This window comes from Bos mutus, chromosome 16 (genome assembly GCF_027580195.1).
Source record: "Bos mutus isolate GX-2022 chromosome 16, NWIPB_WYAK_1.1, whole genome shotgun sequence".
NCBI classification, from domain to species: Eukaryota; Metazoa; Chordata; class Mammalia; order Artiodactyla; family Bovidae; genus Bos; species Bos mutus.
Genome location: NC_091632.1, coordinates 29921238 through 29946248, shown reverse-complemented (window position 1 = coordinate 29946248; position 25011 = coordinate 29921238). Strand labels below are relative to the sequence as shown.

Sequence of the window (25011 nt, the reverse complement as noted above, 5' to 3'; positions counted from 1 at the left end):
ATTTTTTAATTTATTAATTTTATGGGTGCACCATGCAGCTTGTAGGATCTTAGCTCCTCAACCAGGGATCAAACCCAGGCCCTCTTCAGTGAAAGCGTGAAATCCTAACCATTGGACCGCCAGGCAAGTCGTGTACTGCCGCCATCTAACAAAGGCCTTTCCTCCTGAGCTGTTTTCATAACTTTATAAGTATTTTTTCAGTTGTCACCTTCCTCCTTTCTTTATCCCCCTTTCTAGTTTAGCGTAGACACCATTTCCAGTGAACATTCTTACTAGCACAGTTATGATCTTTCTGTGTCTTAAAACCTTACTGACTTCTTATCATTTCTGGGACCAGACTTTTTTTTTTTTTTAAGGTAGTTCTGATGTCAAATATTCTACCTTCTAAGTCCTATAAGCTACCAAAACAATTAAAAAATTCAGTATTCTATGTTCTTTCGTACTCCAGATTGCTTCTCATATTCAGAATGGTTACAAACATCTGCTAAGCCCATGTGCCCAGTGTTTAGTTCAGAAAATATGGTCACACAACTAGCAACTACCAAAATAATTCACACTTTCATCAATTTGGCAATGACCTAGATCTTCTAATGACCTGGCTCCGGGGTATTCTTTCCAGCCTGCTCTGCAGGCGCCATACACCAGGCTCCTAGGTCCTCACTCAGACAAACATAACTGCGTGGCACAATTAGTAGGCCTATGTTTTTAGCTCCATGCCTTTTGCTTACAGCACTTTCTTTCTGCTTCCTTTATGGGATGAGGAGAGAAATAAACCGCAGTGAGCTGTTTCCTCCTTAATCTTACCCCTCTCTATAGCTCTTACAGTCCTACCCTACTGTTAGACTCTACAATTTAAATGAAGACACTACAGGCTACACAGTGTGATATGTGTTAGTTTTAGTCTATACCTTGGACTTGATTAATATTTGAAGCACCCTGATATGGAAATGGAGAAGGAAATGGCAACCCACTCCAGTATTCTTGCTTGGAGAATCCCAGGGACAGAGGAGCCTAGTGGGCTGCCGTCTATGGGGTCACACAGAGTCGGACACGACTGAAGCAACTTAGCAGTAGCTGCAGATATGGGAATGGTAGTTAGTTGGCATTAGAAAAATGCCAATCAGGAAATAACTACTATAAATTCAACTTACTTATATTTAAATCTACACTAGAGGGTTTTCTCGGAGAAGACAATGGCAACCTACTCCAGTACGCTTGCCTGGAAAGTCCCGTGGACGGAGGAGCCTGGTAGGCTGCAGTCCATGAGGTCACGAAGAGTCAGGCACAACTGAGCGACTTCACTTTCATGCATTGGAGAAGGAAATGGCAACCTACTCTAGTGTTCTTGCCTGGAAAATCCCAGGAATGGCGGAGCCTGGTGAGCCACCGTCTATGGGGTCACACAGAGTCGGACACGACTGAAGCAACTTAGCAACGGCAGCAGCAGAGGGTTTTCTAATTAGCATAAAGGATGTCAAATAATTTTTCATTGAATTGGCTAGAAATACTATATGTAGGCCCCTCTGGCCTTATATAGATTGCATGTAAGATTCTGGCAAGCTAGCAGTCTTAACACCTGCAGGATGGCACCTGCAGCTGAACATGCTGGGCTTGTTGACTACCACCTAACAACTGATGCTTCCTTCTTGGTAGAAAGGTAGTAGGGAAAAGACTTATGGCCGTGATTATCTCCAGTCCTTGGAGGCTATTGATGCCTACCAAAAAGAAAGAAAAGAAAAATGCTGATGAAGATAAAAAGAAAAATCCTGACACTTATAGAAAAGAAAAGTGAAAGTGTTAGTCACTCAGTTGTGTCTTGCTTTTTGAGACACCATGGACCATAGCCCACCAGGATCCTCTGTCCATGGAATTCTCCAGGCAAGAATACTAGAGTGGGTTGCCATTCCCTTCTCCAGGGGATCTTCCTGACCCAGGGATTAAACCCAGGTCTCCTGCCTTATAGGCAGATTCTTTACCATCTGAGCCACCAGGGAAGCCCAGTGCTTTTAGGTGGTCAATAGCAAAACCTCCCCGAGGACAATGCCTTCTTACATACTAGCTCCATTTTAAAGTTTGTCCTAAATTTCCTTGTAGATTTGTGAAAATATCCTCCTTTAAACTGCAATAGCGGGAGTCTCAAATTTAAATTACGGCATTAATCAAATTCTGTAGATTATTGTGTTTCTTTTTTTATTCTAAGTTTCTTGATGAGAGGATTGTGTCATAGCTGTCTTTGTATCCCATGTAGTATCTGGCATAGTGCCTTGTACACAGTAGATATTTGTTGAATGAATGAGCACATACACACACTTCCCAATTCTATGAGGAACAGAACTAACTTTGGGTCATGGGGCCACTGAGAGCCAATGTGTGAGTTCTCAGAGTTCCATGAATTCAGATTTAGAGTCCTCAAGGAGTCAGTAGTAATTGTCCTTGTCTGTAACTGTATCAGCTCTGGTTGTCCCATCAGTACAAAGATACATTGGAACAGTCATCAGTAGTAGAGGAAGGTAGCATTGTCTGTATCATCTTCAGAAATCCACACCTAAATGTATCTGTTTCTGTTTCTTTTTTTTTTTTTTTTAATGTTATTTATTTCACTTATTTGGCTGTGCTGGGTCTTGGTTGTGGCATATGCAGTCTAGTTCCCTGACCAGGGATTGAACCAGGCACCCTGAATTGGGAGTGCAGAGTCCCAGTCACTAAACCACCAGAGAAGTTCCCATCCAGTTGCTGTTTCTGCCAACTCTGGCTCTAGAAGCTATAGTTGGAAAAATCTTTAGAAAAATTATTTTTTCTTGTTTTTTATCTCTTAGCCAATTTGAGGCAGTGTATATAGCTAATCAAGTATATAAAAAGGTTAAAGTGACAACAGAAGACCAGGGAAAAGAAATTAAAAAGGCATAAGAATAACATATAAATATAAAACAGGAAAATAAGATGTTTGTAAAATGATAACATCATATACTAGTTCAAAGCCAGGACTTCAGATCCAGACTGCCCTGATTAGAATGAATAGCCACCTGGCTAGCTCTGTGACCTCTGGCAAGTTATTTAACCTTCCTGACTCTCTATTTCCTCCTCTGTAAAGTGAGGGAAATTAATAGCACCTACCTCACAGATGTGAGGCGAAAATAAATTAATACATGTAGAGTGCCTGGCATATAAGGAAGTGATACAGCCCAATCTTTGCTCTAAAGGCAGAGGAATGCTAATTTCAGTCCATTTGAAGTCCTTCTGTCTGTGTTTACACATTGTGCCTCAAATGAGTGATCTTCATGCCTTGAGTCTCCCACAAATTGGTGCTTATAGTCTCTTGTGGAACTTATCGCATTCTACCCTAAATTATGCAATTATTTGTAAGCTGCTTAGAAGCAAAGACTGTCTTCTTTGTCTTCCTCTTAGCACCCAGAAGAGTGCTTACATAATAGTCTGACTTACACAACGGCTCTGCAGTAACTCTTTGTGGAGCTGTGCAGGAAACAGCAGTAGGTTGGTCTGTGAGGTTGGTCTCTGGAGGCCCTGTACCTTGGGCTGGTGCCCGCGGACCTCGCATACCTCTTCAGCCTCAGCTAGCCATTTCTCTCCTCACTGTGCTCCAGCAGGTCTTCAGTCCCTCCAGCTGGCTTCATGGGCATGTGCCCTGCACGACTGCGTTTAGTTTAATGCTCTACTCTCACCTTGAAATTCTCACTTTTTGAACAGGTGGCCTTGATTTTTATTTTGTGTTGGTCCTGGCAAATTATGTAGCCGAGCATGCTCTTTGCCATCCTATGCCCATCATTCCCTCTGCTGGGAGCACTCTCCCTCCCTACTCTTCACTGGCTGACTTAACTTTTTTTTAATTGTATTATTTATTTACGGCTCCACTGGATGCAGGGCTTCTCTAGTTGCTCCAAGCAGGGGCTACTCTAGTTGTGGTGCTCAGGCTTCTCACTGTGCTGGTTTCTCTTGTTGGTGAGCAGGGGCTCTAGGGTGCGAGGCTTCAGTAGTTGGGGCGCAAGGGCTTAGCTGCTCCATGGCACGGGCATGTGGGAGCATCGCAGACCAGGACTTCAACCCGTGTTCCGTGCATTGGCAAGCAGATTATTAATCACTGGACCACCAGGGAAGTCCCTGACTTAACTCTTCACTTCTCTTCTGCTTTGTTGTCATTCCACAGAGAAGCAATCAAAATTTAGAACCCTGTCCACTTTTATCCCCCAACCTTAACTTAACAGTGCTCGCCTTATGTAAGTGCGCTGTTTATTTCAGTTGTGTGATCATTTCTTTGAAGACTTCCTCCCCACCAGACTGAGCACCTGGAGGGGCCGCACTGAGCATTTGTTCTTGGCTGGCTTTGCCTGCAACACTGTAGGTTATCAGTATCTATCTGTGGAGTGAAGGAGCAAATGGGCGGTTTTTAAAAATGCAAAGGAGGGATGAGTTTTTCTTCCCATGTTAAACACTTGGTATATAAAATGGCAGTGCAAGATGGGAGGGAGGTTCAAGAGGGAGGGGGTATATGTATACCTATGGCTGACTCATGTTGAGGTTTGACAGAAAACAACAAAATTCTGTAAAGCAATTATCCTTCAATAAAAAAATAAATTCAGAAAGAAAAAAAAAATGGCAGTGCAGTTATCATGCATTGAATACTCCTGCTGATAATTTCTAGCCAGTTTGACTTCCTTCCTTCCAGGGACTACCTTTAAGGTAGGTGACTACAGTAAAGGTTCTCAATTTCTCTCGCTTTCCCACTGCTTTCCTTTTCAGATAGTAGGGTACGGTAAAGGTGAATCTGAAGACAGACACACTCAGCCTGTTTTATACAACTGCTGTTTGGCATATGTGTGTGTGTGTGTGTGTGTGTGTGTGTTTAATGAGGACCGTTTTTTAAAGTCTTTGTTGAATTTGTTACAGTATTGCTTCAGTTTTATGTTTTGATTTTTTTGGCCCCCAGGCATGTGGGATCTTAGCTGTAGGATCAGGAAGCCATGCCCCTGCATTGGAAGGCAGTCTTAACCACTGGACCGACAGGCAGGTCCCAGCATATTAGTCTTGAATTAAATTTTGTGTAGCATAAATATCTATAGCCTCCTGCCTACAGTGAATATTTTCAGCAAGAATGTATATTTACTTCTGACCTAATTGCCAGTGGCAACTGACGTAAAAATACCGCTTGGGGTTTCTCAGCATCTGCAGTGCAAAGGCCAGCGCTATTCCAGTGAACGTAGCATTTGGTGGTGATAAAGAACAGTGTCCTCCATAGCTCTGCTACCATTCTTCCCCTCCTGTCTCATTGTCTAGTTTTAAATAAGCTTAATTAGCTCACTCTGAATGCATAGCTGTATCAGCTTTCTGTGGCCCAGTTTGGGAACTACAGCTGGTTAATCTGCTCCCTGGAATCAGACCAATACCATTCCACATGTGACCAGATTTAGTATATTACATACTACCTTACAGTCTTAATTTTTAGCACTGGGTAGCATTCAGTTATTTTTCAAATGCTACAATAAACATTTTCAGTGATATATTTCTCTCCAAAATCTAAGAGAAAATAGAATTTCTATAATTCAGTCTAAAATTGAAGTTAACCAATATAGTGAGATAAGGATTTGTGTTGCTTTAAAGAAAAATAGGCTAAATGTCTTTTTTCTCCTTCACATACAAAAAAAAATCTGAGAAAAAGACTTAAAAACTAATAGGAATGGTTGTAACCCTGTTGCAACTGTTGCATGTGGGTGAAAAAAAGAACCTGTCTTTTTTTTTATTTGACAAATCTGTACATGCAGCAGGGGGAACAGAAAGAAAGGGCATTCTCATTGAAGCTGTAGGCCTCAAAAACTGTTCCATCTAAGCTCTGACTGATTCCAATACCTTAAGGTAATTTGCTTTAAGCTGTAAATCTCTTGAGTTGTTTATGCCTCAGTGCTTTTTTCAGAAGGCTGGGAGAGGAGGAAAATATATCATTTCAATCTGTCCCCTCTTGAGACTTTATGGAATTTTAAGCAGGCTTCTCTCAGAGTGAAACTCCCGGCTCAGTCACCTCCGGGTCTGTTTGACCTTCCCTTTTTTCCTAGCTTGCCCAGAAAGTTCAGGGTGAACGTGTTTATAGTTTTCTGAAGGTGGCTACACACAGTCCCCTGAGGGCTTTGGATCTCCGACAGCTTCCCAGGCCGAAAAGAAATCCAGAGCTCGAGCTCAGCACATTGTACCCTGTACCATATCTCAGCTGCTTTCTGCTACTCTGGCTGATGAGGTATTCAGAATTGAAAATGTTGAGATTTCACAGGTCACTATTGTGGGGATTATCAGAAATGCAGAGAAGGCTGCAACCAACATTGTTTACAAGATAGATGACATGACAGCTGCACCCGTGGATGTTCGCCAGTGGGTTGACACAGATGACGCAGTGGTGAAAACACTGTGGTCCCTCCAGAAACATATGTGGAAGTGGCTGGTCATCTGAGATCTTTCCAGAACAAGAAAAGCCTGGTAGCCTTTAAGATCATGCCCCTGGAGGATATGAATGAGTTCACCACACATATTCTGGAAGTAGTCAATGCACACATGATGCTGAGCAAAGTCAAACAGCCAGCCTTCACAGGGAGAGCGCCTATCAGCAATCCAGGAATGGGTGAAGCTGGGAACTTCGGTGGGAATAACTTCATACCAGCAAATGGCCTCACTGTGGCCCAGAACCAGGTGCTGAATTTGATCAAGGCTTGCCCAAGACCTGAAGGATTGAACTTGCAGAATCTCAAGAACCAACTCCAACACATGTCTGTAGCCTCAATCAAGCTAGCTGTGGATTTTCTAAGCAACGAGGAACACATCTATTCCACCGTGGATGATGATCATTTTAAATCCACAGATGCAGAATAACTGGATCTAATTGGGTACCCCAGATATTTTCCAGTTGGACCTTTTTTTTGCAGCCTCTTGTCTCCAGCTGTGCATATAGTCTACTTCTAGGAAGTAGATTTCATCTATAAAAGATCTCAACTGACATCCTTTTGAAACTTATTACTACTCTTCTGTGTTTTTGATGGGCTTCCCTGGTAGCTCAGATGGTAAAGCGTCTACCTACAATGCGGGAGACCTGGGTTCGATCCCTGGGTCAGGAAGATCCCCTGGAGAAGGAAACTGCAACCCACTCCAGTATTCATGCCTGGAAAATCCCATGGACCGAGGAGCCTGGTGGGCTACAATCCATGGGGTTGCAAAGAGTTGGACACGACTGAGCGACTTCTGTGTGTCTGTGTGAAGGTGTTTATAGTTCCTGCTTTGTGCTGGTTAAGATGGCACATATCCTAGGTTCACTATCTCCCAGTCAGCTGTTAAAATAGAGCATCTCCATCATCCTGCAGCTGCTTCACTCAGCTAGCTGCAGCAGGTGACTGATAAAGCTTAGCAAGGCTCTTGGGTTTGAGAGCCTTGTGTGCTGAGTGGATGACAGACATATAACATACTGCAATGAAGGCTTTACCTTTGGTGTCAGAAAGGCACCTTACCTTGGGGTTGGTGATTACTTTGGTCCCTCTGCGTGTCACTTAGTCTTTCTCAGTCTGCTCAACTTACTGAATGGACATAATAAACCCAGCCCAAATGTGACTGCTGGGTTTCTGGCCCGTGCATCTTGTTGAGGGTGAACCATGGAAGAGCAAGTTGGGGTGTAGGGGATGGGTTGTGTCTCCTGATTGAAAACATCTCAAATATGAAACATCCAAAACACATGAACTTCACAGTGGGTTATGTAGATTGAGCTCAGTAGAAGTCTTGGGCTGGGCACTGTAAATTTGGAAGTTGTCAAAACATGAATAATAAAGAAATTACCTCCAGGTATTATTTATTGATAGGAAAGCTCTAGAGCAGAAGTGCCAAGAAGTTCCATATAAATAGTACATAGATTATTTATAGACCTGGAGATGAGAAATTAGAAATGAACAGATAAGCAGTTTCTATAAAATGCTGTGTCTCTTAGAGTTACTACAGCTCTGGGGCCAGACAGGTTATATTAGAACATGATAAAGAAAGTAGAAATCAATATTTCAGAAGCTTTCATAGATACTCTGATGAGCACACTACATTCAGGAGTAAGCCACAAATGCCGGAAAGTGACTCACATCATACAATTATTCATGAGTGAGAACAGGAGCCTGTCACAGGAGTGTGCACCATTAGGCTTGAGTAATTGGGGAAGCTGAGCACGCCTGACGAAATGAAAGTGCAGCATTGTCGACCATGTGTGAATTCAGGAAAAGTGTGTCGAGTAATTTGATGTCTATAAACATTAGGAGTTACGTTAGAATTACTCCAGGAGATGAATACGTTTCTTGGCCTCACCCCTTAAATCACTGTATTTCCTTAAGTATTGGAGTACAGCTAATGTTACCAGAGGCTCGGGGCTGGGGTAGTGGTGGGGGTGGGTGGAATGGGTGCAAGGGGGTCAAAAGGTACAAACTTCCAGCTGTAAATAAATAAGTCTCAGGGATGTAACGTACAGCATGGTGTCCATGGTTAATACTGTATAACATATTTGAAAGCTACTGAGAGAGTACATCTTAAAAGTTCTCATCACAAGATGAAGTGAGAGTAACAGTAGAGATGGATGTTAACTAGACTGAATTTGGTGATCATTTTGCAGCGTGTACAGATATCAAATTGTACATCTTGAAACTGATAGCATGTCATGTGTCAGTTATACCTCAATAAAAATGAATGCAGTGAATAATCATTTATAGGCTCTTAAGTTCTCTGAAGGTTTCCCCCAGTTGTTGTTCAGTCACTCGATTGTGTCCGACTCTTTGCGACCTGGTGGGCTGCACCACGCCAAGCTTCCCTGTCCCTCACCATCTCCCGGAGCTTGCTCAAACTCGTGTCCGTTGAGTCAATGGTGCCATCCAACCATCTCATCCTCTGTCGTCCCCTTCTCCTGCCTTCAGTCTTTCCCAGCATCAGAATCTTTTCCAATGAGTCAACTCTTCGCATGAGGTGGCCAAAGTACTGGAGTTTCAGCTTTAGCATCATTCCTTCCAAAGAACACTCAGGACTGATCTCCTTTAGAATGGACTGGTTGATCTCCTTGGAGTCCAAGGGACTCTCAAGCGTCTTCTCCAAGTACCCTGGTGGGGGGGGGGAAGGTGAGGAAATTAACTGTTTCCCTCCTCCTAGTACTAAAAACTCAAAAAGAGTCAGGGTAGCTTCTTTTGCTGAACACCATGAGGAGGGTGAAGTGAAGCCTAAAGGACATGCTCCCTCTTCTCAGATGTCCTCTCTTGATTTCTTCCCAGTTATTTCATTCTAAGTCCTTTAGGTTTCTGCAAACTTACTATTAGGGTTTTGGTTGCCACTGATCCACTTTCTGTTCACAGATCTTGATGGAAGTGACTCAATTAAAAATTCTCAGTCTGAGCACCAGCCCCCCATAACCAAGAAATGTGGTGCTATACTACTTTTTTTATGTTTTTCTCTATCCAGTGATTAATATATTAAATTAGAATCATTGATGTTTAGTTTCAGAAATTATCTGAAGTAAGAGCAGTAGTACATAATAGGTAATACCTTTGGCCTGTTAATTTTTTAGGCACTCAGACCTCTGACAGTCAGGAAAATATTGACTGGATCTTATCAGCCTTTTTAAAACATAGTGATTTACTTTGCCAGCATTTGTATAGATTAGTAAATAGTTTTGTATGTATTTTTGAAATAAAGAAGCAGATTCATCAAGCCAAAAATAAATGCCTCTTACAAGTGAGTGGCCCCTTGTTAAAAATTAGCAAAGGGAAGTACAGGAATGTTTGATTGGGCAAGGAAGTTTACATAAACCAGTCATAATGAAAAATCCTTATTGAGGTGCTCTCCCCCTACCCCAGCAAATTTCTTCCTGATCACCCTTGTACCCTTATGAACATCTGCTGTTGGACTTACGGAGCTATATGTAATTAGACACATAATTAGCACTATGTCTAGGCTGTCAACTTCTCAAGAAGCTTTGCCTCAGTCATCTGGTCCCAGGCAGTAGATCTAAGTGGTCAAAGAGGAGAGAGTTTGCAGGCAGACTGCCAGGATCCCATTTCTGACTCCATTTACCAGCTATGTGATGTTGGGCAAGCTACCTCTCTTGGGCAAATACTCTCCAAGTATTACTTGGATTTTATTTGTAAAATAATTTTTTTTTAGTTTATCTTAATTGTTGGGAGGCTTAAATATAGTTTTCTAATATAGAGTTTTCTAAATTATATCTCTAAAACTATAAGGAAATTCTCTGGCATGAAGGCATTTCATGTTTTTCTTAATGCTGATTACTACTGATCAAAGGCCTTCCTGGGTGGCCCAGTGGTAAAGAATCTGCCTGCAATGCAAGAAATGCATGTTCTATCCTTGGGTCAGGAAGATCCCCTGGAGAAAAAAATGGCAACCCATTCCAGTATTCTTGCCTGGGAAATCCCAGGGACAGAGGTATTCAAAATAATGTAATAAAAATATGAAGTGAGGTGATAACCTAGATGGGCATGATTACTGAAGTAAAGATTATTAAGACAAATTCACCTAAAATTAATTGATATACAAAAAAAACTTGTATATACATATGCATGTTTTCTATCAGAGTTATATAAAAACAGGAAATCAGTGCTTTAAATGAAAAGGAGAGAGAGCATGGAAAGTGGAGAATGTTGAACATACAGTAGTTGCTCCAAGATTTCAGTTACCCTAGTCAGCTGCAATCCTGCTGCTGCTGCTAAGTCGCTTCAGTCGTGTCCGACTCTCTGCGACGCCATAGACGGCAGCCCACCAGGCTCCCCCGTCCCTGGGATTCTCCAGGCAAAAACACTGGAGTGGGTTTCCATTTCCTTCTCCAATGCATGAAAGTGAAACGTGAAAGTCAAGTTGCTCAGTCGTGTCCGACTCTTGGCAACCCCATGGACTGCAGCCCACCAGGCTCCTCCGTCCATGGGGTTTTTTCCTAGGCAAGAGTACTGGAGTGGGGTGCCATCGCCTTCTCAGGCAATCCTAAAATACTAAATGGAAAATTCCAGAAATGAACAAGTGAAAAATTCGTGAGTTTTAAATTCTGAGCTGTTCTGATTAGGATCCACTGTCCTGCTGCAGTCCTCCCAGGATGTGGATCATCCCCTTGCCCAGCGTAGCCACACTGTGTTCCACCAGGAGTCACTTAATAGCCACCTCGGTTATCAAGTCAGCAGTCTGGTCTCACAGTGCTTGTGTCCAAGTAACCCTTTTATTACAGCGTGTGATGATTGTTCTATAATTATTATTGTTACTGTTCCTATGTATAGGAAAATACAGAGTGTATGTAGAGTTTGGTCCTGTCTGCAGTCTGACTACCGGTGTGGATGAGAGGGAACTACTGTATTCTTATTCATTCTTCGCCTTCTGTATCTCCTACTGAGGCCAGCTTGATTAACCTTGAGAAAGAGTAAAGCAAATTAGTAATTACAGTCATTCCTCAGTATCCATGGAGAATTAGTCCCAGGACCCCCCATAGATACCAAACTCCATGAATACTCAAGTCCTTTACACAAAATCACATAGTATTTGCATATAACCTACACACACGCTTCCCTATACTTTAAATCTCATTGTTCAAGTGCACAATTACATTAAATTTATGTAACTTAAGGGAAAAGATACCTATCCTACTCTTGAGATAGTAGGTTGTTTAAATTTTAATAATTCTTAATGACTTTCTGTTTTTTTAATTAAAACTACTTACTGAAGAGGTTTTTTAATATTACGTTCCCTAAAATAAAATCAATTTTGTCAGTTTTTAAAACCACAACTGTCTATTTTCTTTGATTATCTCATAAACGACAGGAGTTTCATATCAGCTCTCCTTCCTCCTCCACCTTTTTCTCCCTTTTACTTTGTGCCAATCACAGGTGGATGCTCAATATCACCCCACAACACAAGATAAATAAGCCTGGAAGGTTTCCTAGCAACATATTGTTCTGGGAACCTGCTTTATTTTCCTGAACAAGATGAAGCCAAACATCCTAGAATCTCAGCCAGATGGGAAAGGATTAGCTTACTGAGGGGTGTTTAATGCATTTTTAAAATATTTCACTTTGAAATGAACCTCTTAACATAAGTAACAAGATTGACTTTTAAAAGGACACTCTTTTACATGTTAACAAAAAACCCTCAGTCATAAATAGTTTCAATTGAAAAAATACAGTTTTAGAAGAAATTCTCTAGAGACAAGGTTATACTATGTAATTGACTTACTGGTGAATGAATCCATTTCAGAACCATGTAGAAAATGCTCCCTCCTAAGACTGATGTTCCTGGGCTTCCCAGGTGGCATTAGTGGTAAAGAACCCACCTGCTAGTGCAGAAGACGAAAGAGACGTGGGTTGGATCCTTGGGTTGGGAAGATCCCCTGGAGGAGGGCATAGCAACCAACCCACTCCAGTATTTTTGCCTGGAGAATCCCCATGAACAGAGGGACCTGGCGGGCTACAGTCCGTAGGGTACAAGACAGACATGACTGAAGCCACTTAGCACGCATGCAAGACTGATGTTCAACCTGGTACCCAGTGGTACCAGTATTCAGCTACACAAAAATATTTACATATTGTATAATACTTCCTTCTCATCTTGTGGGTAAGTGGCTGCTGGAGTAGGCTCCCTCCTCCTCACAAATCCTTTCACTTCTCCCCTTGACCCCGCCTCCTAGGGATACCGGGGAAACCCCTCTCACTGCTTAAAACACTGGGACTTCTTCCTTTTTCTCCCCAGCTTCAGGCAACTGCAGTTCCAGTGATTTGCCACTTCATCTTGAGAATCTGTTTTTGGTTTTCAGAGTTTATGATAAGTACAGAGAAAAGAAAACTGGATAAAATTGTCCCTCTCAAAGTCAAGAAAAATAATGTTGTTGCTGTTTTGTTAGTACATGATCATTTGTATTTTCCTCATTGTTTTTCAGTGATCTTAAGGCCATACTGTTGGCAGGTGGCATTTTTCTGCCTTGCACTCACGTTGGTCACAGTGTTTTGTTGAAGGTCTCTGGAGATGGAGTAGTAAAGATTAGAGTTTCTTATGCCAATATTCAGTAATGGTTTTGCAATTCAGTGAACATGCTTGAAAGCGCCCTTTCTTGTCTTCCTGGGTAGGCAGTCCCTGTCAGCCAAATGAATATTGTCGTCATATTGTTGAATGATTTGCACTACCCGATGGGCTTGGACTGTGTGAAACTTCCCAGTTGTGATGAAAAGCAGATAATTCCAGCACTCACAATGTGCCTGGATGGAAAGAACAAAGTAATTAGAATAACCTAGTGTCTTTGCTTTTTATTTGACAAATTCTCTGGCCAAATACGAGAGAATTGAAACAATCCTTATCCCAGGATACCATAAGTTTATTTTATTTTCCTTCTGCTGCTTTCCATCCTCTCTTTCACCCTCTCACACACATACTTACATGTTTTCTAAATGCCAGGTTTTGAACTTGACAAAAAGCAATCTGTTGAGGGCCTCCTAGGGGCCAATTACTTGGGTAGATGTCATGATGGAGGCTGAGGAGCATCAACACATGGTCTTTGCCTTCATTCAGTCCCCAAGAATTTAGCCAAGTAACACACTTGTTTTCATTTTAAAACTTTAGCTTCATGTTAGGACCTAAACATTAAGGGGAGATTTTGATGTTTAAAGGAATTCTGTAAGTTTTGATTGATCAAGAATAACCTAAAAGTAGACTTAGTCTATTATATAAAATATATGACAGATTCTAATGGATTAATTTTTATAATATTTTCTAGAAACACTGTTTTTAAAAATCCCATGAACCAGGCATTACTTTAGATACTTTATGTCATTTAATTCTCTTGACAACCGTTATGAAATAGAAATCGTTTGCCTACCAGTTCTCGAATCTGCTTTCTCTCCAGTATATAGGTTCCATTAAAAATTTTTCTTTGTTGCTCAGTCTTTTTATAAAATAATAATTATGATCTTTAACATGGCAGAAGAATGAATTTTACTTTAAGAAAAGCAGTTAACAGAAGTAATAACACTGTTAAATACATTAACAAGAAAAAGGGATGCTATGTCAGCAGTGCTGTGGAACCGACAAGGACCAACTACAACTTCTTTTGGTAAATAAAGTTTTGTTGGAACATGACCACACTCATATCACCTATTGTTTGCATATCACCTATCTGCAGTTTTTGTGTAGTAACAACAGTGGAGTTGTACCCTAGACCGTATGGCCCACATAGCCTAAAATATACACTATGTGGACCTTTACAGAAAAACTTTAAAAGTGAAAGTGTTAGTCACTCAGTCATGTCCAGCTCTTTGGACTGTAGCCTGCCAGGCTCCTCTGTCCATGGAATCCTCCAGGCAGGAACACTGAAGTGGGTAGCCATTCCCTTCTCCAAGGGATCTTTCCAACCCAGGGGTCGAACCCAGGTCTCCCGAATTACAGGCAGATTCTTTACACATTGTGAGCCACCAGGGCGTCTAGATTTCCACCCTACATTGAGTCAGGTGTCCTCCTTTAGAAAGCCAGAGACTTCGTTGGGAAATACATCAGAAAATGGTTGCCTAAATGATTTTTTTCTAACATGGTTTTCCTCTCAACCCTGCAGGTACCAACCAAGAAGCTAAAGAAATATGAGAAAGAATATCAGACAATGCGAGAGAGTCAGCTGCAGCAGGAAGACCCAATGGATAGATACAAGGTATGGGAGACACAGGGCACCTGTTTGAGCCAATATCCTCTTTCCCCTAGAGCCGCAACTGGGGGACATTCGTTCCCTCTATTCCTTCTTGATTGATGTTAACTGTGACTTTGCTCAATGTCCAGGTATGTTTTCATCTCAGGAGACTCCTGAGTAGCCAAACATAATATTTCTTTTCTTTCAGTTTGTATATTTGTAGGTGACTTCACCTGTTGCATTTATACTGGGAGTCTTCATAAGAAGCTGAAAGAAAGGGAAAAAGAAAAGAGAGAAAGTGGCTATCAACTACTTTCAAAAATGAGAAAAAAGAAAAATGGCAAAGTATGGTTTTAGCTGTGCACGGTACATCCACAAAGACTGTTAGAAGGCGAACTGTTCCAAGACTGGCCCGATAACGTTTCAGACTCACCCCTGTCTGGAGCCAATGTTAAAGACACAAACTCATTCAAAAGTAAAGAATAAAAACCACAAAGGTATATTGAGCACAGTCATGGTGTTTGTCGCAACATTTATTTCCATGAACAAGTTTATAAAAAACAGTGACATTTTACAGAGTGCAATTCCAAAATCAAAATGATTCAGTTTAATATCCCAGCTAGTTGCAGTATTTTTAAAAAATTGGGCTGGTTATAAAGATGTCCTCAATGGTAATTAGCAACAGTTTCCATAAAGCAGGGTTGGGGAAATACTGACCCCACCCTTACTTTTTTCTGACTGAAATATTAGTGTCTCTCTTCAGCATGTTTTGATTCTTCAGATTCCTACAGACATATAATGATTCCCTCTCCACATCAGTACATTAGGACAAGAGAATATTGCATTCATACACCTGAGTCCCAGCGATGCTGAAACAACTTGCCCCAAAAAGTACAGTGATGACATCATTAATTAAGCCACTCACTGTGAGATGACTTCCACTTCTGTAACTAGAGTTGCTTTTATGTAGTCAGAGAGCTGGACACAGGCCACTGCAGTCATGCAGTCTATCTTGTTTCTGTTGCTGAACTGAACAGCATGGAACGTTGACATAAGGGAGTGGTGGAAGGCGTGTATGGATTCTGTAGTCAGATCTGAATTCAAAACCTGAATTTCTGAAAAATGAGACAGGATTTGGAGTCCAAGTTGGGGATTTTAACCCCCATGCCACTGTTCAGCATCTTAGACTGATTACTGGACCTCTTCCCCATCTGTAAAACGTGTAGTATACACGTTTCCTTGAAGGATTGTTGTGAAGATGAGGTACGTTGTATGCAAAGTACCCAGCACAAAGTTGTTCAGTAAAATGGTTGTTATTAGCCTTATTAGGCCTGCTGCCTCTAATTACCCAATTATTGCTAGAATACTATCCCCTTAATTTGTTTTTGCCCCACCAGTCCCTCACTTATCTTTCTCCTAATTCTCCCAAGTATTGTTAACCTAATAATCTAACATCTGTATGTTTCTCCCTTTGTTTGTAAAACTGGCTGACAGTAGAATCCCACTGCTATGCAGAACTGTTACCATATAAAGTACTCATAGTTGGAAGCTAATTTCTACCCCTCAATAAAACCAATTTTAATGTAGCTTATGTAGCATGCTGCTGTAGAAAGCTTTGAAGTAGTAATTAAAAAATATTTTTAAGAATCCAAAATGAAACTCTCCTGCTGCTTGCATCATTCTGATTTTCTTATTGCTGCCATCATTCTGAGTGACGTCTGGGAAGGGTGCTTTAAATAGAAGACAGGGGAATGAAAGACTAAAATTGTGTTCAAATTCAGTCTGGAACTGAACTTGTTATTGTTTCTTATATCCTTTTTGTGTCAAAGCAGGTACGTATAAGTGAATAGTACAATGTGTATTATTATTTTTTTAAAGTGACTATCATACATATACTATTGATGTGTACAATTTTTACTGAGGAATCAAAGTAGAATTAAACTTTTTTTTTGGCGTTTGTTTTGAACACAGGTACTACTTTTTGGCTTAAATGCTCTATTTATGTATATAAGATATCCTTTATAGCTATTTTTGTATTATTGTAATAGCTTGCTAATGCATCATTCAGCTAATATTCCTATACCCTTTTAATAATGTCTAAAAATTTGTACTGGAGATAAACTTGGTAAAGTTATCACATTATAATTACATTTCCAAGGTGACAATTGAGCGCATGGTTTTCACCCATCAGGAGATTTGTTCTTTCAGATAGTCAATATCTAGTTTAAGAAGCTAATTACAGTTGTATTCATTAACTTAGGAAAGTATCTTAGAAAATACATTTTAGCATCTTATAAATTTAATCCTGTCAAGAGTAAGATTTATGCCCTGGGCATAAGCACTTTATAATTCACTGTTCATGTCCAGGGACTGGGAACCTAGATATGAAAATTCTCAAGAATAACTTGGGGAAGATCTTTGAAGGCATTGAGTTAGAACTTACACAGTTCACTAACAGTCCCTCCTCAGCAGTTACTATCTATAGTGTTTAAAATGCCTTGCTTGCCCCCTAGCTTGCCCCCTAGCTTAATTCAAGAGAATTAAGAAGGTTGTGTCGATTTAAAAAAAAGACCCAGAAATGTCATACCTTATGATATTCCAAGAGATTTTTTTCAGCTTAATACTGTTTCTCTTGGGCATGGTGGGGTACTAAAAGAGCTGTTTCAGGGAAACCAGACATGGATTTAATTTAATTTAATTTAAGATCCAACAATGTAGAGATAACTCTCAGCACTCACATTCTTGCTGTGTCTATCTAAACATGTGTTTTGTGTCTATTTTTATGACATATGAAAATATCTCCTCTTGAGGTTATGTCAGGATACTTACCTGTACCTAACACTTGATGAAATGGCGTCGGTATAAATTTAAATTTTGGAACCCTAAGCACAATGCAAATGTTCTGGAATTTGATAATGGTAACAGTTGTACAACTTTGAGAATGTAGAAAAACCACTGAATTGTACATTTTAGAAAGGTGAATTTTTGATATGTGAATTATATCCCCCCACACACACAAAAAAACCCTGCCAAGCTAAATGTCCCAAGAGAATTAACATCTGCCTGCCGTGTTTTTTCATAAGCCTCAGTCATACCAGAGGTACCTGTGCAGAAACCATACTTAAAGGAGGGAGACCTCCTGTCAGAATTAGAGTTAATCAATAACTATAGATCCTATATGTACTCATATTTATAAGGGAAAGGCCAGCCAACAAAAGTGGATGATGGATTCATCTTTATATGTGTGTGTGTATGTTTATATACATATATGTATGCACATAGATAAAACCTATAAATAGGTAATGCATATATATGCACAGTGCCTGTGCTACCTGATCTTGAAATAAGTTTGTATTTGAAACTCAGTGAGCTCTATAATGACTGCTTACAGCCTCTGGTGTACTTTTTCTGTTTTATCTTCATGACTAGATTCCAAGATACAGAAAGGAAACTTTATTGGAAGAAGAATGCAAAGTATTTATTATAAGCCTCTTTTATTATCCGTCTTAACTTTGACCTGGCCAGATTTGTGCAGTGATTTTTATTTGCTCTGATGATTTGGTTTGCATATTTATAAATTTTGGATTAAGTGAAATACAAGATAAAGAGTTGTCTGTAGAAATACATCATGTATACTTTCATCTTTGTATACATCCCCAGAAAACAAACATTCATGGATATGTACAGCTGTTTTAGTCATTTTAAAAAATTAGTAGCCAAGCACCTAATAGGTGGTTATCAATTTCAGAAGTTAAAATATTATTTTTTATTTTAAGATGATGAACTGTTTTCATTTGGGGGAAGTTAGTTTTCTAATGATGTAATCATTAATGGCAATTTTAGAGAACTATAGCCTTCATCTGTCTTTAGAAGATGCTATGCTTTTCTTGTTTAATTAAAGAAAGAACTACTTGTACAAATGTGAGTTAAGCCTTCAAAAAGCACAGCTAATTAATTAAATTCAGTGAATTTCCCAAAGTGTAATGAAGGTTATATTATTACCTTTTCTAGTTGGGCAAATCCTAGAAAGAATCAGGAATGTTTAAAACTCTCTTGGGTTTGGGAGACAGTATTATAAATATGTAGTTTCTAATTGAAGGATCTTATCTATATTCAGTATAATTAAATTTAGAATGTTTAACTTCTTTCTTGAGGTTAGACATAGTACTTTTTTTCTTTAACTAAAATGTAATTCAAACAGAAAGAAAATGATTCCTGTAATTTCACAGAAGGTTTTACTTGCTCATACTAATTTTTGTAGAGTAGTTGTCCCTGCATGTAATTTAAAATTAAGCTGTTTAATTATAAATAGTACAAACAAGGTTTTCTAAATAAAACTTAATTTGTACTTGTATTATTTGCTATCCTTACATATCTGAGGAAATAATTTACAACAGTGATCATATTTTGTTTTTAAATTATGCTAAAGTTTAAATAATGCTAATCATATCTGGAAAAAAAAGATCCTCACCCCCGCCCCATTTTGTTTTGTTTTGTTTTCGTATCGGATCCTTCCTTACTCATAGAAGTCAAGAGAAGTGAATCCATCTTTGAAAAATGTTTTTCATCCAGTGAAAATAAACATACTTTATTATTTTTCACATCACAGAGATGTTACTGGCTTTTGGAAATATTTGTTATGAAATCACATGCTTTTAATGAACAGTGATAGTCAAGAGGAGGGTTTCTATCTGTGACAACCTAATTCTAAACCTCGGATGCTGCCACTCTTTCCCTCTTTGCTCTTGGCTAACTCATGCACTCACTGCTGTAGGATGGTGGAGAAGGCAAGCCTGAGCTCTCTTGATGCTTCTGGAGCCACTTACTAAGAAGGAGCAGGTGGTTTCTGATGCTTTCTGATGATTGAAACTCAATCACCTTGTCTGCTGATTGAGTTATACTTAACACTCAGGGGAGATATAAAGGTTATGCATATTAAGAATCTCTCAGTATGTTTATCAATGGTCTTTAGAATTAACGCTCCAAAATTTTTCTTCAATTTTTAGTACATCTTGTTTCCTGTTAAAGGAGGATGACTGGAAAATTACATCACACTCCTGTTTCTACATCATCTGTAACCCATTTGCTTTTTAAAAATTTGATTTATATGCTAGAGTAGTAGAGAGATTTATAAACCATATGGCCTGTGGGCCAAATATGGCCCACTGCCTGTTTTTGTAAATAAAGTTTAATTGGAACACAGCCGCGTGCTTATTATCTATCACTGTTTTCACACGACAGTGGCAGAGTTGAGTAGCCGCAACAAAGGCCATATGGCCTACAGAGCCTAAAATATTTACTGTTTGGGCATTTACATTAAAAGTTTGCTGACCCTGTGCTAGAGTATAATCTAAGATGGTTCTTAAATGCTAAAAGAAATTCAGTCTGGTTTGCCAACTGCCAGTTAGTTACTACTGACAAGATTTTCTCTTTAGTTTGACATTTAAAATTGTTTAAATTTCCACCAGAAAGATAAAACTGGCTGTGTTGGGTGAAGGAAGAGCATGAAATGATTTCAGATATCCAGATTTGCTTTCTCAAATCTCATCTACAATGTAGACATTTAAACATTTTTGTCTGTAGGCATTTGTCTTTGAATGTCAAAAAACTGTTGGATGAAATTTGAATTTGATGACTATCAAGGTTTTTGAAAGAGGCACCCAGAAGAAGAAAGGTGAGAGTTGAGTGTGCCGTTGCTAATAAAATTGCCCTGGGTCTTTTAGGGGAACATTTTCTCTGGACCCTGGAATGTCTTTAAAATCATGTGCCAACAATTCATTATAGCAGCAGATAGCACACCCAAAATACTGAGCTAGCATTTATAAAGCCGCCTCCTTCTCCATCATTTTTTCCTTTAAGGCTGAGTTTATTTTCTTCTGATTGCCGGTTCACATTTCTCTGGTTTCTCATCTTGGGAAAAAATCACTTTTACCATTCCTTATACTGCTTCACCCAAACTCCAATCCCCAGACACCAAGGAGACCTGGAACCTCCGTTTTTCTTCTGCATTTCCCTGCCCAGCAATATAATTCTGTTGCCTGAAGATGAAATATTTTGCAAGGTTGCTGGCTTTGTCATGCCTGAAGATGAAATATTTTGCAAGGTTTCTGGCTTTATGATTGAAGGAAGTTCCTTCCACCCAGTTCTTAACAACACAGTGTAAACAACTCACACCCTAGTTGCAAATAGTTCCACGGACAGCGTTTGCATCAGTCACTCGGACTGCAAATAGCAGTGTGGAGAGGGAGGAGTTTAGTGTATCACTCTTCGCTGCCATTGGCTGCCTCAAGTATCATTTCTTCCATCAAACGTTAGCTGTCCTGGAGAGAGCACAGAGTAAATGACACTCTAAGGAAAAACAACAGAGCAAAATAGCATTACCAAGTGTCTGTTTTTTGTTATCACCATTTCCTAATTGTATTAGTAGGTGTGCAATTTCATTGGATATTCTTTTTTTTTTTCAATTGTCTTTGTACCTATGATTGAAAACGATAGTTGGTCTGTGACTTTTGAGGAGGTAAGTTTTTTTGTCTGTGTGTGTCTGTAACATCAGCGTCTGTCTCTCCGAAAAATGCAGTATCCTCCTCCCCCAAGATACTAATCCAACTTTCCTGGCTACACATCTCCTGTGCAGGAGGGGACGAAACTAAGGAGAAAAGTTGCTCTCTGCTTTTTGTGCAAATGTTGTTAATTGTGTGACATGGAGGAGGTTTCCAAGAGTGTGATGTGAATTTGTAGGGTTATGTAAGCATTATCTCCTGTAGTCTTTTCCAAAAGGCAAGGGAAGCAATTTGCCTGTGTTGTCTATGGGCTCTGAGCGGTCAGCACATCTGCTTGGGCAGACGTGTGGCGTGTGAGCATTTCTGCCCTGGCTGAGGTTAGGGGGCCACTTCCAGTCCACTTCTGGTGGACGCCCTTGCCAACATTTCAGAATGAACCAGGCAACATTACTACCTTTCCCAAAGCTAACCCTATCTTCTTTAGTATAAAGGCAAACTGTTTCTTGAATCAGTCAGTTCTAAAAACAGTTCTGACTCCTCAGAAAGGCTGGAAGAGACAGCCAAGTCATGTCGTCTCTCTTTAACCCATGGTAAGTGTGGGCAGGTTCTTCTTCATGGAAAATCTCCATCTGACCACCCCAGGTTCATACTTCGGAGGACGATACTGCATTTTTGGCCCCAGAGCTTGCTTCCCCACGTGTCTGTGAGTGCAGAGCAGGAGTCCACACTCCCCACCGTGCTGCTTGCTTTGCAGACACTGAACTGAAGCTTCTTGCTAGAGCAAAAGCCAGTAGGCTTGCCCCCTAGGCTATTTGGCTTTTTAGGGACCCTCTTGCGTGCGTGCTCAGTCGTGTCCGACTCTTTGCAACCCCAGGAGCCACGTAGCCCACCACGTTCCTCTGTCCATGGGATTATCCAGGCAACACTACTGGAGTGGGTTACCATTTCCTCCTCCAGGGGATCTTCCTGACCCAGGGATCGAGCACACATCTCCTGCTTTGGCAGGCAGATTCTTTACCACTGAGCCACCTGGGAAACCTAACAGACCCTCAGACACCCATAATTTCTCCCAGATCTTCCCCTTAGCATCCCACCCCCTGAGCACTGTGTCAAAGGTTCGAGTGTGACAACCATGGTAAGAGGAAATGACCAGTCAAGTTTCAGCTGCGCTCATATCTCTTTCTTATATGACATAACCCATCAGACATTTATCTCTAATCAATAGTGAAGTAGCTACCTGGTGCGTTTTTTAAGTCCTTTGAACAAAGTGTGTGTCCACTAGTATTGTATTGTATGCCTTTCAAGTGAAGTGAAAGTTGCTCAGTCGTATCTGACTCTTTGTGACCCCCTGGACTGTAGTCCATAGAATTCTCCAGAACAGAATACTGGAGTGAGTAGCCTTTCCCTTCTTCAAGGGATCTTCCCAACCCAGGGATTGAACCCAGGTCTCCCACATTGCAGGTAGATTCTTTACCAGATGAGTCACAAGGGAAGCCCGGAATACTGGAAGGGGTAACCTATCCCTCCTCCAGCGGATCTTCCCACCCCAGGAATCGAACCGGGGTCTCCTGCATTGCAGGCAGATTCTTTACCAACTGAACTATGAGGGAACCCCTCACCTGGAGGTTATTTTAACTTGGTTCTAAGCCTCTGACACTGCAATGTGAAAAACTGGTAGCTGCAGCATTGCCACTTGTGCCAAATGAACGCTGTAAATAAATAGTCGAGGGAGCTCTGTGCCTTGGAGACCTCCAGGTTCATCTTCAGGAGAAACAGGACACTTGGGAATAGGTATTCAAGTCATCTTACCATGGTCTCTTTTGAAGGGATTTATCAAGAAATGAGAAAAATCTCTTCCTGGCCTGAAGCAGTCTGCCTTGTGAAATATGTTCTGATGCAATTGTGCTAGATATTGCTGCTTCTTCCTGACAAGGAGGGAGTTTATTGGAAAAGTTTCTGAACCATATTTTTTTTAATCTAAGTTTCTACCCAGTATGTAAGTACTGGGGGTCATAGTTTGATAGATCAGAATGAAAGACTAATCTCTATCCCCTGCTAGAATTTGGATGACTTCAGCACAGATTGAAAGATTCAAGTGTAGACACATACAGTATTTGATGGGTATAATTTTCCCCTACAAATATGTACTATCTTTTCAGGAATATATCTTGGGGAAGAGTTCCTGGAAAGGTGGCAGTTTTGAGGGGTTCCATTGTACCTTGGTCACAGAGAAGCACCCGTTACAGTTTCACATGCTTCTATTAGGAGTAAACTTTTTAAAAAGTTCTTGTTTTGGCATTTTATCCTCTCCAATGAAATTGATATTCTGAATTACTTTTTATTTTTTAACAACTTTTTAAACACATGTATTATAAATTTATTGTAGACAACTTGGAAACATTAACAAAAAAAGACAACAATAAAATAATCCACTATCCACAGTTAATATTATTTGAGTTGTTATAAAAATGGGATTTTCTAGTTACTTGTCTAATTTTTTCCCCATAAGATAGCATACAGGCTACCCCAGTGGCTCAGTGGTAAAGAGTCCACCTGCCAATGCAGGAGAAGCGGGTTCAATCCCTGGGTTGGGAGGATCCCCTGGAGAAGGAAATGGCAACCTGCTCCAGTATTCTTGCCTGGGAAATCCCATGGACAGAGGAGCCTGGCCGGCTACAGTCCATGGGGTCACAAAAGAGTCAGACAGCACTTAGCGACTAAACAACACATTAATACCTACAAAGATAGCATACACATTTCTCCTGTCATTCTATATTTTTTACTTATGTGTTAACACTGTATTGGGATTGTTTTTTCTTTCTCAGTAGCTCTTTTTAAAAAATGTTTTGACTGTTCCCAGCTATCCCAGGCTATGTTTTCCAAAGGAAAAGACAGAAATGGGCCCTGTCGACTGAGTGTAGTCAAAGTGCAAGTTTGTTCTTTGGCTTCTCTGCTGGCCCTGTTTTTGGATCGTCTGCCTCCATGAAGAGTCTCAGGCTTTGTCCTTACCGTCTGTTTCTTAGCCCGTTTCTAAAAAACAAAAAGAAAAAAATTAGGTTTTCTCATTTTCAAGTCCAGGTTGTTCTATAGAAGATAAAACTCACCCCCTGCCCCTCCCTCTCCTCTGTCCCTCTGCCCCCCATTCCAGGCTGATACGCTGCCTTCCAGGGCGGAGCTTCGTCTTCTGGTGTGCAACACCGCTTTGTCTTGAGTATTTGCCGCGCTTGCAGAAAATGCTGTTAGGAGTGTAAATCTGAAAAACAGGAAGGTCTCATCACATTGATGTCTTTCCTGTCAGCTCTCTTTTGAATCATCTGTAACTGCTAACAATAGCAAAGACAGCACTTTTGATACTTTAAAATGGAGGACACTAAATTGCTCTTGGAAAAATAGAGTGAATGTACACAGTATATAATGACTGGTTAAGGGGAGTCCATGCTTCATAAGAATGAGTGACTTGCTTCTTTCATCATATAGCTGTTTCACATTTTTTTTCTGGGAGTTCAAGGGAGAAAAAACCAACTCAGCCATTTATTTTACCCAGAATCTTTTAATTTGAAGTTTTTTTTTTTTTTAAAGCAAAACAAACTTTGAGACATTATCATAAGGACTGTTGCTTATACCAACAAAGAAATTGGCCTTCAGAAAAGTAAATGCATTCATATCCAAAAAGAATGAAAAATATCAGTTGATAGCAAAACAGACCAAACTGTGTATCTTAAATATACTCAATTAATTTAAACACTGAAAGGGGAAAAACATTTCAGAGAAAGGCCTAGTGGTTTACCCAATTTCATCCCTACTGTCTTGCAGTTTCCTTTATGGTCCAGGGTGGGATTATTATGCATG

At 40.3% G+C, this 25011-nt stretch overlaps 1 protein-coding gene and 1 pseudogene across 8 annotated transcripts in view; both read left to right on the top strand.

Moving 5' to 3' along the window:
• The window catches only part of RABGAP1L (RAB GTPase activating protein 1 like), a 737668-nt gene that overhangs the window by 692379 nt on the left and 20278 nt on the right, over positions 1-25011 (top strand). For 5 of the 8 annotated variants that reach the window (XM_070384895.1, XM_005890827.3, XM_070384900.1 and 2 more), the window contains one exon: positions 14594-14686. In XM_070384895.1, the coding sequence (XP_070240996.1) occupies positions 14594-14686 (93 nt within the window). Of the gene's footprint in view, positions 1-14593; positions 14687-14870; positions 21180-25011 lie in introns of those variants that run through there. The other 3 variants (XM_070384896.1, XM_070384901.1, XM_005890828.3) reach the window with 2 other exon arrangements.
• Positions 6230-6939, top strand: LOC106700618 (replication protein A 32 kDa subunit pseudogene; annotated as a pseudogene).